This window comes from Hypanus sabinus, chromosome 8 (genome assembly GCF_030144855.1).
Source record: "Hypanus sabinus isolate sHypSab1 chromosome 8, sHypSab1.hap1, whole genome shotgun sequence".
Lineage (NCBI taxonomy): Eukaryota > Metazoa > Chordata > Chondrichthyes > Myliobatiformes > Dasyatidae > Hypanus > Hypanus sabinus.
Window position 1 is genome coordinate 145,440,259 of NC_082713.1, and position 18,808 is coordinate 145,459,066.

General features: G+C 44.4%; 1 protein-coding gene across 1 annotated transcript in view; it reads left to right on the forward strand.

Moving 5' to 3' along the window:
• The first annotated feature begins 309 nt into the window (after positions 1 to 309).
• Positions 310 to 18,808, forward strand: part of LOC132398542 (synapsin-3-like) — a 262,286-nt gene continuing 243,787 nt past the window's right edge. The window contains exon 1 of the mRNA XM_059978162.1: positions 310 to 623. Coding sequence (XP_059834145.1) covers positions 310 to 623 — 314 coding nt within the window. The remainder of the gene's footprint in view (positions 624 to 18,808) is intronic.

An 18,808-nucleotide genomic window follows, 5' to 3' on the forward strand; every position in this document is an offset into this window, starting at 1 on the left:
TATTGAACTGGTGCTGTGTTAAGACCAATACCACCTTACTAATTGATCTGAAACATTTTGTTCTCCACAGGAAAAGCAGAATAGGCTGAAGGCCTGAGTGTGTTAGAGACAACATCAACTACACAATCGGTAGTTCCTCTTCAGGGACCCCAGATCATTGCTGTTATCAGCTTGCTCTACCATCTCCACAAGCCGCACAAAAATTCAAATACCCATCGAGGCATTTCAGAGTGAAGGGTGCCAGTCAGTCAGCTGAGCCTCAAGCTGTACCCCGTTCCTCCATAGACACACCATCGCCTTTTCATGAAGATGAATTACTTGCGGAGGCGCCTCTCTGATAGCAGTTTTGTGGCGAATTTACCCAATGGTTATATGATGGACCTGCAGCGACCTGACAATTCAGTCAGCTCGCCAGTGTCCCCGGCCACGGAACGCCGTCAGTCACCGGCCCCCTCCACTGGCAACACGATCCTCAGCTCCATCTCCAATGCCGTCAAGCAGACCACGGCGGCCGCTGCAGGATTGGTCGACCAAACAGGAACACCAGCTGCCACCAGTCCTACCCCTCCTGCTGTCCGAAAGCCGAAAATCCTCTTGGTGATCGATGACCCTCACACAGACTGGTAGGTGTTTGTTGGCTGGATTAGACTGATGGAACCGGTAACGTTGGTTTCTCACTCTCAGTTTGAAATCGTGGATTTGTGTGTTTTGGGCTTTGGGGAGGAATAGTTCACAGAAACCTAGGCCATTCCATGTCTTCTGTGCTGGGTTTTCAGTTCCTCAACAGCCTTCTCCTGCCCCACTTATTGCCAGTTGATGTGCTTTTGTGTAACCTTTCCAAATATGCCTTTTATTTTATCTCAAAATAACATGACTCTGTCCAGTTCTGTAAATGTGCACAGTGTGAGGAAGTAAACTGATTTGTGTTTCCTGAGCAAAAATTTAAAAAACTTCAAATGCAGGAACTTTGAAATTCCAGCTGGAATCAATGCTGCTTGACCCACTGAATGTTTCTAGACTTTCTGTTTTTATTTTAGATCTCCAGAGCCTTCAATTGCATTCCTCTTATGGGTTATTGGATACCACCTGGAAGTCTGTTGATTATAAATGTCACCGTTTCAATGTTCATTAGTACTTAAGGTATTGCTAATGTGGTTTGAGGTGTATGAAATTATGTTGTCACTGAATGTAAGTCAACTCAATGTAACAAAATTGGAGTAGTAGAGCTGCTGCGAATCAGAAAAACAAAACCAGAAAATGTTCAGGACTTAGAGTTTGTTAGTGAAAGGAGTAGACAAGTTTTTAATAATTTGTTTATGGAATGTGGCCAGCATTTTTGGTGCATACAGTGAGTGTACTTTTATCGAATGGACTGCTGTACTTCCTTCTTAATACTTTGCTAAAGTATGATTCCTAAGAATCCTAAAACGAGTTAAGTTTCCACGAACCCAACTAAAGAACTGAAATCTAACAACCAGAGTTAGATATACCAAGAATAACAAAAATGTGGGTCATATCTATAGCATAAAGAAAAACTTCTACTGCAGTCCCCAATTTGTTTAACTTTTTTCAAATGTTCGTGGAGAATGTCTGACAGGTGGTCTAACATGCTACTTAGTTTGATTTACGGTGCACAATGAAAGAAAATAGGAAATGAAAATTTAAAGCAGTGACAAATAATTGCAAATCTATTTAAAGCTACACACACACACACACACATTTATTTCATTATTTAATTACAGTATTTAATCAATAGTTTTAGAGCGTGCATTAGTAGTTCAATTATTCACTATTTCATTGCTTTTTCACCTTTCAGTGAGATGGATGGGCTTGGTGCAGTGATGCAGTGACACTCAGAAGAAATCTTAGGTTCCCATATTCAGTAATTCTGGTAATGTCCCCCTCTCTTTCACCTTTCCCCATTCTCTTTTATCTTAATCACCTTGCCTATCCATTGCCTCCCTCTGGCGCTCCTCCCTACTTTTCTACGGCCTTTTGTCTTCTCCTATCGGACTCACCTTTCTCCTGCCCCGTAACTCTTTCACCAGTCAGCTTCCCAGCTCTTTACTTCATCCCTCCCACTTCAGGTTTCCCTTATTACCTTGTGTTTCTCCCTCCCCTCCCCCCACCTTTTAGATATACTCCTCAGCTTTTCCCCCCAAGTACAGCTGAAGGGTCTCGGCCCGAAACGTCGACTGTACTTTCTTCCATAGATGCTGCCTGAGTTCCTCCAGCATCTTGTGTGTGTTGTCCAATAACTTGCCGTGTGTTTTGTTGCTTTGAAAGATGTGGGTGCTTTCAGTGAAACCACGTTACACTAAGTATGGTGTTGGAAGGACAATAAAGAACATCTTGATCTTTTTCCACAAAGCAGGATAGCGTTCATAGATTTCTTTATAGAGCATAGAATAGTACAGCACATTACAGGCTCTTCGGCCCACAAGGTTGTGCCGACCCTCAAACCCTGCCTCCCAAATAACCCCCCACCTTAAATTCCTCCATATACCTGTCTAGTAGTCTCTTAAACTTCACTAGTGTATCTGCCTCCACCACTGACTCAGGCAGTGCATTCCATGCACCAACCACTCTCTGAGTAAAAAACCTTCCTCTAATATCCCCCTTGAACTTCCCTCTCCTTACCTTAAGCCATGTCCTCTTGTACTGAGCAGTGGTGCCCTGGGGAAGAGGTGCTGGCTGCCCACTCTGTCTATTCCTCTTAATATCTTGTACACCTCCATCATGTCTCCTCTCATCCTCCTTCTCTCCAAAGAATCATCCTCCTTCTCTCCCCAGCTCCCTTAATCTCTGATCATAATCCATGCTCTCTAAACCAGGCAGCATCCTGGTAAATCTCCTCTGTACCCTTTTCTTTTCTTTCTTTCTAAATCTTTTTATTATTATTAGTAATATGGACAGAATACAAATGATATATTGATAAAGAAATTACAAACATACAAATTCCATTACATATGAAAAAAAATAAACAATAGTTACAATATAAATGAGTTTACCAAGACATGTTCACAAAAAAGTTTACCCTTTTCAATGCTTCCACATCCTTCCCATAGTGAGGTGACCAGAACTGGACACAGTACTCCAGGTGTGGCCTAACCAGAGTTTTATAGAGCTACATCATTACACCGCGTCTCTTAAACTCTATCCCTCGACTTATGAAAGCTAACACTCCATAAGCTTTCTTAGCTACCCTATCTACCTGTGAGGCAACTTTCAGGGATCTGTGGACATGTACCCCCAGATCCCTCTGCTCCTCCACGCTACCAAGTATCCTGCCATTTACTTTGTACTCTGCCTTGGAGTTTGTCCTTCCAAAGTGTACCACCTCAAGCTTCTCCAAGTTGAACTCCATTTGCCACTTCTCAGCCCACTTCTGCATCCTATCAATGTCTCTCTGCAATCTTTGACAATCCTCTACACTATCTACAACACCCAACAACCTTTGTGTTGTCTGCAAACTTGCCAACCCACCCTTCTACTCCCACATCCAGGTCATTAATAAAAATCACGAAAAGTAGAGATCTCAGAACAGATCCTTGTGGGACACCACTAGTCACAACCCTCCAATCTGAATGTACTCCCTCCACCATGACCCTCTGCCTTCTGCAGGCAAGCCAATTCTGAATCCACCTGGCCAAATTTCCCTGGATCCCATGCTTTCTGACTTTCTGAATAAGCCTACCGTGTGGAACCTTGTCAGATGCCTTACTAAAATCCATGTAGATCACATCCACTGCACTACCCTCATCTATGTGCCTGGTCACCTCCTCAAAGAACTCTATCAGGCTTGTTAGACACGATCTGCCCTTCACAAAGCCATGCTGACTGTCCCTGATCAGACCATGATTCTCTAAATGCCCATAGATCCTATCTCTAAGAATCTTTTCCAACAGCTTTCCCACCACAGACGTAAGGCTCACTGGTCTATAATTACCCGGACTATCCCCACTACCTTTATTGAACAAGGGGACAACATTCGCCTCCCTCCAATCCTCTGGTACCATTCCTGTGGACAACGAGTACATAAAGATCCTAGCCAGAGGCTCAACAATCTCTTCCCTTGCCTCGTGGAGCAGCCTGGGGAATATTCCGTCAGGCCCCCGGGACTTATCCGTCCTAATGTATTTTAACAACTCCAACACCTCCTCTCCCTTAATATCAACATGCTCCAGAACATCAACCTCACTCATATTGTCCTCACCGTCATCAGGTTCCCTCTCAGTGGTGAATACCGAAGAGAAGTATTCATTGAGGAACTCGTTCACTTCCATAGCCACCAGGCACATCTTCCCAGTTTTATCTCTAATCAGTCCTACCTTCACTCCTATCATCCTTTTGTTCTTCACATAATTGAAAAATGCCTTAGGGTTTTTCTTTACCTTACTCACCAAGTTCTTCTCATGCCCTCTTCTTGCTCTTCTCAGCCCCTTCTTAAGCTCCTTTCTTGCTACCCTATATTCCTCAATAGACCCATCTGATTCTTGCTTCCTAAACCTCATGCATACTGCCTTCTTCCACCTGACTAGATTTTCCACCTCACTTGTCACCCATGGTTCCTTTACCCTACCATTCTTTATCTTCCTCACCGGGACAAATCTTCCCCAAAATCCTGCCAGAGATCCTTTAAACATCGACCACATGTCCATAGTACATTTCCCTGCAAAAATATCATCCCAATTCACACCCGCAAGTTCTAGCCTTACAGCCTCATAATTTGCCGTTCCCCAATTAAAAATTTTCCTGTCCTCTCTGATTCTATCCTTTTCCATGATAATGCTAAAGGCCAGGGAGCGGTGGTCACTGTCCCCCAGATGCTCATCCACTGACAGATCTGTGACCTGAGCCGATTTGTTACCTAATACTAGATCTAGTATGGAATTCCCCCTAGTTGGCCTGTCAACATACTGTGACAGGAATCTGTCCTGGACATACTTAACAAACTCTGCCCCATCTAAACCCTTGGAACTAATCAAGTGCCAATCAATATTAGGGAAGTTAAAGTCACCCATAATAACAACCCTGTTATTTTTGCATCTTTCCAGAATCTGCCTCCCAATCTGCTGCTTGGTATCTCTGCTGCTACCAGAAGTTATGCAACCGAAAGTTTTAATACGATGGTTTTGAACCTCAGCTTCAGCTCAAAGTCACTTGGTAGTGAGATCAGGTTTCCCTCCACCATTCCTGTTAATTCCTCATTACAAGAGTTCAGGAATGGATTTCGTACCCAATCTGGAATTGAAATCAAGGGAAGATCCTGAAATCTGTGACATGTCTTTATGCAGCTCACCCAGGTGGGCACAGTATGCTTGAAGATCACCGTCTGGTATTCTTTCTTTCTCTTTCAACTCAGAGGCTCAGAAATTGGAAAACATTGCAATGGCCAATGCTGCACTTAAATAGGGTTAACTTGGACAAAAATGCAGAGATCACCAATTTGACTTTGATACAGTTCACATCATTTCCTTGCAATTGAAGACTGATTTCATTAAACTTATTGCCTTGCAATTGAAGACTGATCTCATTAAACTTTGTGAACCATTCTGACAAATAAGCAATGGCATGACTAATATCCTTGAGTTGATTACTGAATGAAGTATTTGAGACTTCATAGAATATTAACACAGTTTCAAAAAATGCATAAAATCATCTCAGGCAGTTTCCTTTAGAGAGCCATTTGACTTCTGTGTGCAATGGCAAGCATTCAAACATTCTCAATAAAAATTTCTCGAGGTAGCGGAGAATTGAGAGCATAAGACTTGATTTTATTTGCCACTGGTATAACAGTATTTAATGATTTATGCAGCCAATCACTTAGGCTTTTTTTGTGACAAGATGTTGTCTGTCACAATGAATGGTACATTTTTTTCAAGAAGTAATAACCCCGCAGCGGTGTCTTATCATTGATGGTGCCCCTTCCGTTGCACAGCAATATGCTTCTCTTGAAAAATCACTCAACAACCCAAAATATTGACTCCCCCCCCCTTCAGATCTGTTTCTAGTTCCCTTGCAAATAACAACTCTTGAACCGTGCTTTCATCTTTTATGAAGTGAACGTAACTAAGGAGCAGAGATTCAATGCTTGGCAAAGTTGACTGATCCAACTGCAGAGCACATTCTGTTCCCCTTAGTATTTGCACAATGTGTCTTCCACATTCTTAGACATTTCATCCATTCATCTTTGAACAGAGTTGTTGCTGAGTGGAATCACTTTAATTATTTGGTCTAGTAACTCATGCAGAACCGTATTCAGAACCTCCCTTACTGCTGGCAGAATCAGTTCTTCTTCTATTGTATGGGGCTTTCTAAATTTAGCAATGAGCAATGAAATGTTGTATGAAGCACATGAGTTGTGAAGAGCTGGCAAACATGTTCTGTTAAGTGTTTTCCATTTGTGAAAGTTTACATGAATGGACTGAAAATAAGCTTAAGTTCTTGCTTACTTTATCATAGTGTATTCTCTTCGAACGTTCAAGGAGCCTGGATGGTTTCTTTGCCTCATTTGAAATAAATGCTTCACACAGCAGACACACTGACTGCTTTTGGTTGCTTGGTGCTCGTATAAATCCATATTTCAGAAAGACAGATTCTGAACTTTACCCCATTGAACGCCATACCCAAATTCACAGGCATCACTGTGTGATTGGACTATGGGAATTGTACTAGCTAACACTGTGCTACAGTAGTGAACGACAGTAATGTGCGGGCCAGACCTGGAAATAACACAATATCTTTAGACCAGATTTCTCATGATATGACAAATACAGAAGTGTCACATTGCTTTTCAACAACTATAATGTGCTACTAGCGAAGTCTAAGAGAATGGTGGGTTAGCAGGAGATGAGGCGATTACGTGATCATTGTAATCAATTATGAGTTACTGAGGATCAAATGCTTATAATAAGTAATTAATTTCTTCAAATAAGCCTGTAATCCCTCAGCTACCCCCCCCCACCACTCCGCCTCCTTTATTGCCCCCTTAGAAACTTCAACTGTCCCTGGATATCACTCACTTTGTGAACCACTGACTTAGGTGTATCAACAGTAATGGGTCATATTTTAAAGGATTGTCCCTTGGCTATATAAACTTTCTCTTGAACAAGAAGCCAACTGCCAATATTATGGACAACACATAACTATCACCAGTGCTGGCATTAAGGTGGTATAAGAAGGAAATACACAGCTTTAGTGTACTCCCCAATCTCTGGTTGTTGTGAAATGCCTTACTGCCAATTATACATTGGGAGTATGGCTATGAGTGGAATGAAGAAAGTACAGCAACCGGGTTACACACTTTTCAAACAACAATGTGATACTGACCAGATTTTGGGATAATTATTAGTCAGTGCACTCGGGGTAACTCCCTGAACCTTCAAAGCTGTGCAGTTAACTCTTTTTTTGATTACCTGATGGAAGAAAGCCTAAAACAAAATGAACAAATTAAGAATTAGTCACAAGCAAGAGAAAATCTGCAGATGCTGGAAATCTGAGTGACACACACAAAGTGCTGAATAACTCAGCAGGCCAGGCAGCATCTGTGGAAAAGAGTGCAGTCGATGTTTTGGGCCGAGACCCTTCAGCAGGACTCTGAAGGGTCTCAGCCCGAAACATCGACTGCACTCTTTTCCACAGATGCTGCCTGGCCTGCTGAGTTATTCAGCACTTTGTGTGTGTGTTGGTTAAGTTATGATCCAGTGTTTATTTTAAGAGAGATAGAATTGAAAAGCAGGGAAATGTATAAAATAAGCATCAAACTGGTCGGATCACATGTAGAGTTCTGCATCCTTTCCTGGCTGTAGGTTGTGCAAAAGTTGCAGGGGCAGTGAAATACAGATAGAAAACACTGGAAATATCCAACAGGTCTGTCAGGGTCCGTGGAGGGAGGAAATACACAGAGAGAAAAAGAGAGAGAAGCAAAGGTACTGGAGTGAGATTTACAGAAAGAGGTGAATAAACGAGATCCCATTTCAATGAAGAAAAGAATGCTGAGTAATAGAGCTCTTTAAAGCGATGGTGGACTTTGGCAAAGTGGATGTTTTCACTTGTGGAGGAGAACACCAATGGAATCCATCACAATAAAGTTACCAGTGGGAAATCTGCATAAGGATGTGAGGGAGAAGTAATCAAAGATGGGTGAAGGCAAAATAAATCTCTCCCTGGTAACATCGCTGACTTAGCCCATTTGTTATGAATGCATCAGCCACTTTCTTCCCAGTAAACTGAACTGGCCTGTACCAGCTTACTTTCATCTCTGATTGATAGCTTTAGATGAGGAAAGGCTAGAAGAGGCTTAAGTGGAGCATAAGTAAACCATCTCGGCTAAGCAGCCTGTTTTTTGTGCTGCATGTAATTTATGTAATCTCTTACAGTGACACCGTCTCTGCTTGACATTCTCTGTGGAAAAGGCCTTTCTGACAATGCAGTGCTGCACGGACTGTTAATCTGTAGTTTGGCTCAAGTCCTTGGGTCCTTAAGGTCTCTGTGCTCCCCAGAAGGGATATTGACACTCAGGCAGCAGTTGGGAGCTCAGTTTAGGGCAGGGGGTCCAAAGCATTTTTATGCCATGGATCAATACCATTGAGCAAGGGGTCCTTGGATCACAGGTTGGGAACCCCTGAGTTAGGGTAACTAAAAATGTGGTTGTAAAGGAAAAATTAGTGGATTTAGGACAAAATCAAATGTAGCTGAAAATAAAGGGTTGTCAGAATATGAGTAGATTGGAGCTTGGGAAGTTGAAGGAAGAGGCCGGAGAAAGTTTGGCTGAGGATTTCAGTGGCACCTATATGAGTAGAAATGGAGCTGTATGAGATTATACATGTGGAGACTATTAGGCCTTTGTCTAATTTTTGATGCTCACCCACTTAATCAGACAATATACCATCCTGCCGAAAATTTAGCTTCTCCAAACTTGCTGCATTCCTACCCCGTGCAAGTTCTATTTGTTTTATCAAACACATCTGCCCTGACCTTTATTGCTACCAGGCTGCTCACTGTCACCAATTTAATTTAAATATCTCCTTTTGTTTTCTTTCTCGTGACCTCGCCCTTCTCTCTTTGCACTATCTCCACGAATCCTACAATGTCCCTTACTCATTTGGAACACATTGCTGCCTCTGACGGTATCCTGCAATCAGTTGTCTGTGAAATGATGTGCTGAGCCAACTCACCTGCCCTAGATTTTGATCGACGAGCAATTGAAGTTTCAGAAATGGCGCCATCACTCCAGTGTTGCAGTTCACCAACGTTGCTCACTCCTGTAATTAAATACTCATCTGTTACATTCTGTAATATATGTTTTCAATGCAGTTGAGCATGTTGCATTTCTCAATGTGGAATGTTTCTCTTAACTGTGTGTTAGTGATTCACGAACATCCTGTATTGCTAGTGACATTTTCAATGACAATTGTGTGGCTACTTGCTCTGAAATTTGCAATTAAGTAAAATTAGCTATCTTGTAGATTTTAAATTATATTATTTTTGTGGTAGATTTGGCACCACAATACTGAGCCAGACCTTCATAGTGTCTGATAATTCATAGGCTGGAACAGATGTTCCACGATCAAATTACACTGAGGAAGCTGTTTATGTTTTTCATCTTGCTAGTGTACATCCTTCCAATGGTGTCCCACAGGGGATATCTTATGTAATAGCTTCACAATTTGACTGTAAGACCTACCAACACAGCTCCATTTGCATCATAAATAATTTATGAAGATAAGAGTTCTGATCAACACTGGGGAAGTCAGTACTGGTGACAGAAGCAGTGATCCCAAGTTTGAAACACGTCCAAACATGGACAAGTGTACTGATGGATTTAAAAATGTGTAACAAGACAGGTTCAAACAAGTCTACAAGAAAAATCAGAATTTTTATAAACGCATTTGCAATGTACAAAAGGGACAAAGACATGCATAATCAATAGACAATAGGTGCAGAAGTAGACCATTCGGCCCTTCGAGCCTGCACCGCCATTCTGAGATCATGGCTGATCATCTACTATCAATACCCGGTTCCTGCCTTGGCCCATATCCCTTGATTCCCCTATCCATAAGATACCTATCTAGCTCCTTCTTGAAAGCATCCAGAGAAGTGGCCTCCACTACCTTCTAAGGCAGTGCATTCCAGACCCCCACAACTCTCTGGGAGAAGAAGTTTTTCCTTAACTCTGTCCTAAATGACCTACCACTTATTCTCAAACCATGCCCTCTGGTACTGGACTCTCCCAGCATCTGGAACATATTTCCTGTCTCTATCTTGTCCAATCCCTTAATAATCTTATATGTTGCAATCAGATCCCCTCTCAATCTCCTTAGTTCCAGCGTGTACAAGCCCAGTCTCTCTAACCTCTCTGCGTAAGACAGTCCGGACATCCCAGCAATTAACCTCGTGAATCTACGCTGCACTTCCTTTACAGCCAGGATGTCCTTCCTTAACCCTGGAGACCAAAACTGTACACAATACTCCAGGTGTGTTCTCACCAGGGCCCTGTACAAATGCAAAAGGATTTCCTTGCTCTTGTACTCAATTTCCTTTGTAATAAAGGCTAACATTCCATTAGCCTTCTTCATTGCCTGCTGCACTTGCTCATTCACCTTCAGTGACTGATGAACAAGGACTCCTAGATCTCTTTGTATTTTTCCCTTACTTAACTCTACACCATTCAGATAATAATCTGCCTTCCTGTTCTTACTTCCAAAGTGGATAACCTCACACTTATTCACATTAAACGTCATCTGCCAAGTATCTGCCCACTCCCCCAGCCTATCCAAGTCACCCTGAATTCTCCTAACATCCTCATCACATGTCACACTGCCACCCAGCTTAGTATCATCAGCAAACTTGCAGATGTTATTCTCAATGCCTTCATCTAAATCATTGACGTAAATTGTAAACAGCTGTGGTCCCAATACCGAGCCCTGTGGCACCCCACTAGTCACCACCTGCCATTCCAAGAAAAACCCATTCACCGCTACCCTTTGCTTTCTATCTGCCAACCAGTTTTCTATCCATGTCAATATCTTCCCCCCAATGCCATGAGCTCTAATTTTACCCACCAATCTCCTATGTGGGACCTTATCAAATGCCTTCTGAAAATCGAGGTACACTACATCCACTGGATCTCCCTTGTCTAACTTCCTGGTTACATCCTTGAAAAACTCCAATAGATTAGTCAAGCATGATTTACCCTTGGTAAATCCATGCTGGCTTGGCCCAATCCTATCACTGCTATCTAGATATGCCACTATTTCTTCTTTAATAATGGACTCTAGCATCTTCCCCACTACTGACGTTAGGCTGACTGATGATAGTTCTCTGTTTTTTCCCTCCCTCCTTTCTTAAAAAGTGGGATAACATTAGCCATTCTCCAATCCTCAGGAACTGATCCTGAATCTAAGGAACATTGGAAAATGATTACCAATGCATCCGCAATTTCCAGGGCCACCTCCTTTAGCACCCTAGGATGCAGACCATCTGGACCTAAAATACACTGAAATTCACTGAAATACACAGTTCTGTTTTTCATTTGAACTACTTTATAACACCTGCAATCATCTTAAATTCAGAGTTTTCTTAAATTCAAGATTCTTCATGTGAAGTTAATTTAGATATGACATCCTTAATAGACCAGATATCAATGTCAATATCTGTAAAAATAGCACATTATCATAAACAAATATATAAACTGCAATAATGTATAGTGAATTTAAGAAAATGACATGCAAAAATTAAATTTTCTAAAGGATCAAGGCCAAGTATATGGATCCACTTCTAGATTTTGTCTTTATAATACTGCAGAAAGGAGTTAAAAATTATAATAATATTCATCTACTTTTGCCTAAAATTTGAAGGATTTAACCATCGTATTTATTTTTTCAAAAAAATACTGCTAATCGCCACCAAGGATAACTTTTGTAGGTTGGATGTAACCGCATGAAGGCTATTAAATCACAAGGTGAAAATATCCGATCCGTAATGTCATGTCATATTTCCAATTAGCATACTTTTGTGCATTACTAATGAATGCTTCCAACCTGGGTTTAATGATTAATCTCTTGCCAAGGGGTCAAAGTAAGTGATTAACCTGCACTTCTGAGACCCGCTACATTTATATCAGATGATTCCATGCAAGATTAAGGGACTGTTTTTGGATGAGTCGAAAGCCTTGGGTGGAAGTACATAGATCTCAAGACACTACTTGAATAGACTTCAAAGCACGTCTGCAGGAATATACTGATAATTGTTTGTGTCCACCGATATGTCTTATGTGCATTATCGGAATATGCTGTTGAATTATATAACCAGGCTGTGGCACGGCGGCATTGCGATTAGCACAATGCTTTACAGTGCAGGTGACCCCGGTTCAATTCCCATGGCTGCCTGTAAGGAGTTTGTACATTCTCCCTCTGACTGCGTGGGTTTCCTCCGGCTGCTCTTGTTCCTTCCCACAGTCCAAAGACCTACCATTTGGTGGGTTAATCGGTGAGTGTAAACTATCCTGTGATTAGGCTAGGATTAAGTTGCGGGTGCTGGACGGCATAGCTCGAAGGTCCAGAAGGGCCTGTTCCACACTGTATCCTGATTTTTAAAACAAAGTAAAATATATATAATATCTCTCTATGATGGAATAGTATCAACACTGCTTGGATGTCCTAAGGCTGGGCATGCTGTTGTACATTTACAAGTACTTTCTTTCAAAAGTAAGGAGTACTTTACCAAAGAACTAATTTCGGTAACTATAAATGAGATCATCTCATTTACCACAGATTTTTCATTAACCAGCTTTTTCATGCAAAGAATGTTTAAAGTATTAACCTGGGTATGAGAAATAGGATGCCCTGTTTAAAACTGACAGCAGAGCGTGCTGCTTTGACCCAGATGGAGATGAATTTCTTGAATGCATTTGGAGGCAAGTGGAGAATTTTCCGTCACAGTTCTAACTTGTGCCATCTGGGTGGTGGAAAAGATTTGGGATTTGTTCACTATAGGATACTCTGGTTCTGATTGCTCCATGTAAGTATCAATTAGCTTTCTGGTCAGTGGTAGCCTCCCAGAAAAGGGATTTGCCAGTGTTAATAATACTGATCACAACGGGGAGGTGCTGAGATTCTAATTTATGGAGTCAATCATTGTCTTACGTTTATGTGAAACAGAATCTAATCACTGAATATTCGCACGTCAACACTTATGATAGTGGGAAAGTCATTAATGAAAAAGTGGTGATGGTTGGGTTGTGGTGAACTACATATACCTGTCTGGACACGTCTCTCCCCCCCCGCTGACTGCTCCTGTGGCTCCTCCCACGGACCCCGGTATAAAAGCAATTGGAGCCTGGGCCCAGCCCTCAGTCTCCAGGATGTAGTGTGGTGGTCAATTGCTGCTTGTTCTTTCTTCCAGCCAATAAAAGCCAATATCTCGCTTCACGTCTCCGAGGGTTATTGATGGTGTATCAATTTTATTGGCTGGAAGTTTTAAAATGTGGAAAATATTTTACACCCAGAAAAATTAGACTTGGACCCCCAAGCCCCAGAAGCAGCTCTTGCCTTTGAACTCTGGCTTGCATGCTTCCAATCATACTTGGAAGCGATTCCAGTGACTGAGCCTGCCACAATGTACAAAATACTACTATCCAGAGTAAGTCCGAAAGTATTCTCCCTTATAAGAGACCTGCTGACCTACCAAGGGGCACTGGACGCCCTCAAAAGACAGTACCTGCGGCCGGTGAACACCGACTTCGCAAGACATCGCTTAGCGACGTGGGGGAAGTGAGCCGACGAGTCGAGCGGGGAGTTTCTCCGAGCCCTACAGACACTCGTGCGAGCTTGCGACTGCAGAGGACTGACGGCGGAACATCATGCGGAGCTCCTGGTACGAGGCGCTTTCGTTACGGGGATCAGGTCAGTGTACGTGCATCAGCGGCTGCTGGAAAATGCCAATCTTACCTTATGCTCGGCGATCGAGATGGCCAACACACTGGAGGCTGCTCTGCATAAAGCTGACGCTGTCCAGCCGCGTGATCCCCCGCTGGTTCCGTGGACACTGCAGACCCCGCCACCCGCTGCTGCCAGTCGCGAGTCCACGAACTCCCCGAAACCGACTACAGCTGCTGCCAGTCACAAGTCCATGCAGTGTTACTTCTGCAGACTCGAAAAGCACCCCCAAAAATGCTGCCTGGCCCGAGAAGTGACCTGCTCCAGCTGCGGGAAGAAGGGCCATTTCACCAAGGTCTGTAAGTCTGAACCACGAGTGGGGTCAGGCAGCGCTGCGTGTGAGGCATGGGGGCCGCCATCTTGCCTGCCCGGATGGGGGTCAGCCATCTTTGTCGGCGCCAATATGCCCCGCCCCCGACCCACCGGTGCTTACCGGGCACCAAGACGGCAGTTCAACTCTGGCCTCCGTAACCCTCGACCAAAGCGCCCCACACCAGCTTGCAAGGTCAATGATGGACATCCTGGTGGAGGGGCACAGGACTAGCTGCCTGTCTGACACGGGCAGCACTGAGTGTTTTATTGACCCGGACATGGTGCAACGCTGCGGACTTGTGACATGGCCAGTAAGCCAGAGGGTCACCATGGCTTCTGGGTCGCATTCCACAGACATCTGGGTGGGTTGTGTAGCGACATTGGTGGTGCAGGGCACAGAATATCGGAACTTTGCGCTACTGGTCATGCCTCAACTGTACGCGCCTGTGCTATTGGGGCTGGACTTCCAGAGCCACCTCAAAAGTGTGACTATGGCATATGATGGGCCCCTCCCACCACTCACTGTCAGGAATCCTCAGTTTTGAGGGACTTCGCCATATACCCCGCTACTGACCACTCACACACACCGACCCACACATCCCAACCAGCACCATGCCGACAGCTGCACTACTGACACCACTTGCAGCCTCTCTACCCTCAAGATACCTCCCCCACCACTGTTCGCCAACTTGACCCCCAACTGTAAACCTCTGGCAACTAAAAGCAGGAGGTACAGCGCGGGGGACAGGGCCTTCATTCAGTCGGAGGTGCAGCGGCTGCTCAGGGAGGGGATCATTGAGCCAAGGACAAGTCCTTGGAGGGCCAGGTGGTTGTTGTTCGGACCGTGCAGTAAAATAGGATGGTCGTGGACTATAGTCAGACCATCAATAGGTTCACGCAGCTTGATGCGTACCTCCTACCCCGCATCACGGATATGGTCAACCAGATAGCTCAGTACAAGGTGTACTCAACCACAGATCTGATATCCGCTTACCACTAGCTCCCCATCTGCCCAGGGGACCGCCTCTACACTGCCTTCAAGGCAGGCGGCAGACTCTATCACTTCCTGCGCGTCCCCTTCGGTGTCACAAATGGTGTCTCTATCTTCGAGGGAAATGGACCGGATGGTGGACCAGTGCCAACTGAAGGCCACATTTCCCTGTCTGGATAACATTACCATCTGTGGTCACGACTGGCCGGATCACAACGCCAACCTCCAACGATTTTTCCAAGTGGCCAAAGCCCTGAACCTTACTTTTAATAGGGACAAGTGTGTGTTTGGAACCACCTGACTCGCTATCCTTGGGTATGTCGTGGAGAACGGGGTCATTGGCCCTGATCCTGACCATATGCGCCCCCTGTTAGAACTCCCTCTTCCCACCACCCTCAGAGCCCTCAGACGGTGCCTGGGCTTCTTTTCCTATTACGCCCAATGGGTCCCCCATTATGCATACAAGGCCCACCCCCTGGTCAAGTCTACCACATTAGCCCCCTCTGCCGAGGCCTGCGCGGCCTTCAGCCGCAGTAAAGGGGACATTGCCAAAGCAACGATGCAAGCAGTGGACGAGACCATTCCCTTCCAAGTAGAGAGTGACGCCTCCGATTTCGCGCTTGCTGCTATCCTCAATCAGGCAGGCAGGCCAGTAACATTCTTTTCTCGTACTCTTCAAGGCCCTGAAATTCGGCACTCCGCGGTGGAGAAAGAAGCCCAGGCCATAGTGGAAGCTATTAGGCACTGGAGGCACTATCTCGCCGGCAAAAGGTTCACCTTGCTGACCGAGCAGCGCTCAGTTGTGTTCATGTTCAGCAACCAACAGAGGGGCAAAATCAAAAATGATAAAATTTTGCGGTGGAGAATAGAACTCTCCACTTACAACTATGATATCCTGTACTGGCCTGGAAGGCTCAATGAGCCCCCTGATGCCCTATCCCGGGGAGCGTGTGCTAGCGCACAGCTTGACCAGTTATACGCCCTCCATGCACATCTTTGCCATCCATGGGTCACCCGGTTTTACCATTTCGTGAAAGCCCGGAACCTGCCGTACTCCCTTGAGGACATCAGGACGATGACCAGGGACTGCCAAGTCTGCGCTGAGTGCAAACTGCACTTCTACCGTCCTGAAAAGGCGCAACTTATCAAGGCCACCTGCCCCTTTGAGCGACTGAGTGTTGACTTTAAGGGTCCCCTTCCCTCCACTGACCGCAATGTCTACTTTCTCCACATTATCGATGAGTACTCGCGGTTCCCCTTTGCCACCTCTCACGAGTGCCTATTCTTTTCCCAGGAAGTCTGCCACTGGGACCACCCTACCAGCTTGGCTGATGTCCCCAGGGCCAGTGCTGCTCCGGAAACATGTGAGGAGCAATAAATACTCCCTGCTGGTCAAGAGGGTTCACCTTCTACATGCGAACCCCCAGTATGCTTACGTGGTCTTACCTGATGGGCGGGAGGACACGGTCTCCGTCCGCGACCTGGCGCCCGCAGGACCAGCAGACCACTACCCCAAACACTCCATGGTAACTATGAACCCTGTACCCAAGGTGACACCGTGCACACCAAGCCCTACACAGACTCCTCACGACACTCCTATACCGGGCATCTTGCACACGCATGAGGGATCACTGATGCCTAGTGGGCTGACACCTCCAGTTAGGCCGGAACCAGCACAACCACCGTCTCCGGTGCAATCACAGCCGGTGTTAAGTAGATCGCAGCGACAGATTCGACCACCTGATAGACTTAATCTGTAAGTATACTTGTAAGAAACTTCGCCCCATGGGGACTCTCTTTTAAAACAAAGGGGGGGGGGTGAATGTGGTGAACTACATGTACCTGTCTGGACACGCCCCCCGGCTGACTGCTCCTGTGGCTCCTCCCACTGACCGTGGCTCCTCCCATGGACCCCGGTATAAACGCGATTGGAGCCTGAGCCCTGGCCTCAGTCTCCAGGATGTAGTGTGGTGGTCAATTGCTGCTTGTTCTTTCTTCCAGCCGATAAAAGCCTATATCTCGCCTCACGTCTCGGAGAGTTATTGATGGTGCATCATGGGTACGGGACACTGATTTGAGGATCTCCTGGAATGATGTCTTGTGGTTGACATGCTTGGCTCAAGTTCTATCATTTGTGTCACCAACCAGTGGAGGATATTTCCCTGCCTCCCGTTATCTACAACTTCATTAGGCTTTCTTGATGTCACACTTGGTCGAATGTTGCCTTCCATTGGGCAGGAGGTACAGGAGCCTCAGGTCGCATGCCACCAGGTTCAGGAACTGTTATTACCCTACAACCATCAGGCTCCTGAACCGGCGAGGATAACTTCACTCACCACAACTCTGAACTGATTCTACAAGCTACAGACTCACTTTCAAGGACTCTTTACTTCTCATGTTCTCTGTTTTTAAGAACTTATTTGCACAATTTATATTTATTGCACATTGTTTTTAGTCAGTATTTATGTACAGTTCTTTGTAAATTGTATTTCTTTATTTTCCTGTAAATGCCTGCAACAAAATGAATGTCAAGGTAGTATGTGTTAACATCTACAGTATGTACTTTGATTATACATTTTACTTTGACTACTTCAATGCCATGGCCAGTAACTGCCACCTCATCTCTGATCTTTTTCCATTTGGAATACAAGCAGAAACAAGAACTAGGATAAGCTCAGCATCACTAACAGGTGATTGTGTAAGGTAGATAGTACACATTCTCCATTTAAATCATGGTGGAAGGGGGCTGTGTGCAAACTGAACAGTTGTATTGAGTGTTTTCTGTGGGCTTGATGAAGCTGGATTTAGCAGTATTGTCGATGCATTGGAACACTTAGGAAAAGATCGATGTTATTAAAAGCAGTGTGGGCATGAAACCTTAACAAATGTCAGCCTATTGGCCACTGTACAGTTTCGGAGGTAGAAGCAAGTAATCCACATGTAGACCTCGGCAAGGCCAGGAGATGGCGCTCCTCTTCAATAGTTTGCAATGGTTTGCTTTCAGTACTGCAATGCAGCCGTAGAACCTCACTGGTCATCCATCATTGAAGGTATTTAGAATACACGATAATCTGCTGGAAAAATACTACAGTACTGGGCTAGTGTTTAATTGAGAATGTCACAAATTGTATAATCAAAGATTTGCAAAAGTGGAGCACATGGGTCTTTTAAAGCCCTCTCACCTGACATGCTTACATTCAGAAAAAGACTAATTCTAAAGTTCTTTTGAATGGCTGTTACCTGAACTTCACGTTACAGTTGATGCCATATCTGTAGACTACATCTAGCACTTTCTGTTTCATTTCAGTTTTTCAGCAATTGTTTTAGTTACAGGAAATACTGCAATTACAAACAAGAGAAAATCTGCAGATGCTGGGTATCCAAAGCAACAGACACAAAATGCTGGAGGAACAAATACAGTTGACATTTTGACCCAAAATCCTTCAGCAGTCCTGTATGAAATGCCAACTTTTTATTCTTTTCCAAAGACGCTGCCTGACCTGCTGAGTTCCTCCAGCATTTTGTATGTGATATTTACTGGAATGTTTGGTTCTGAGTGCATTAA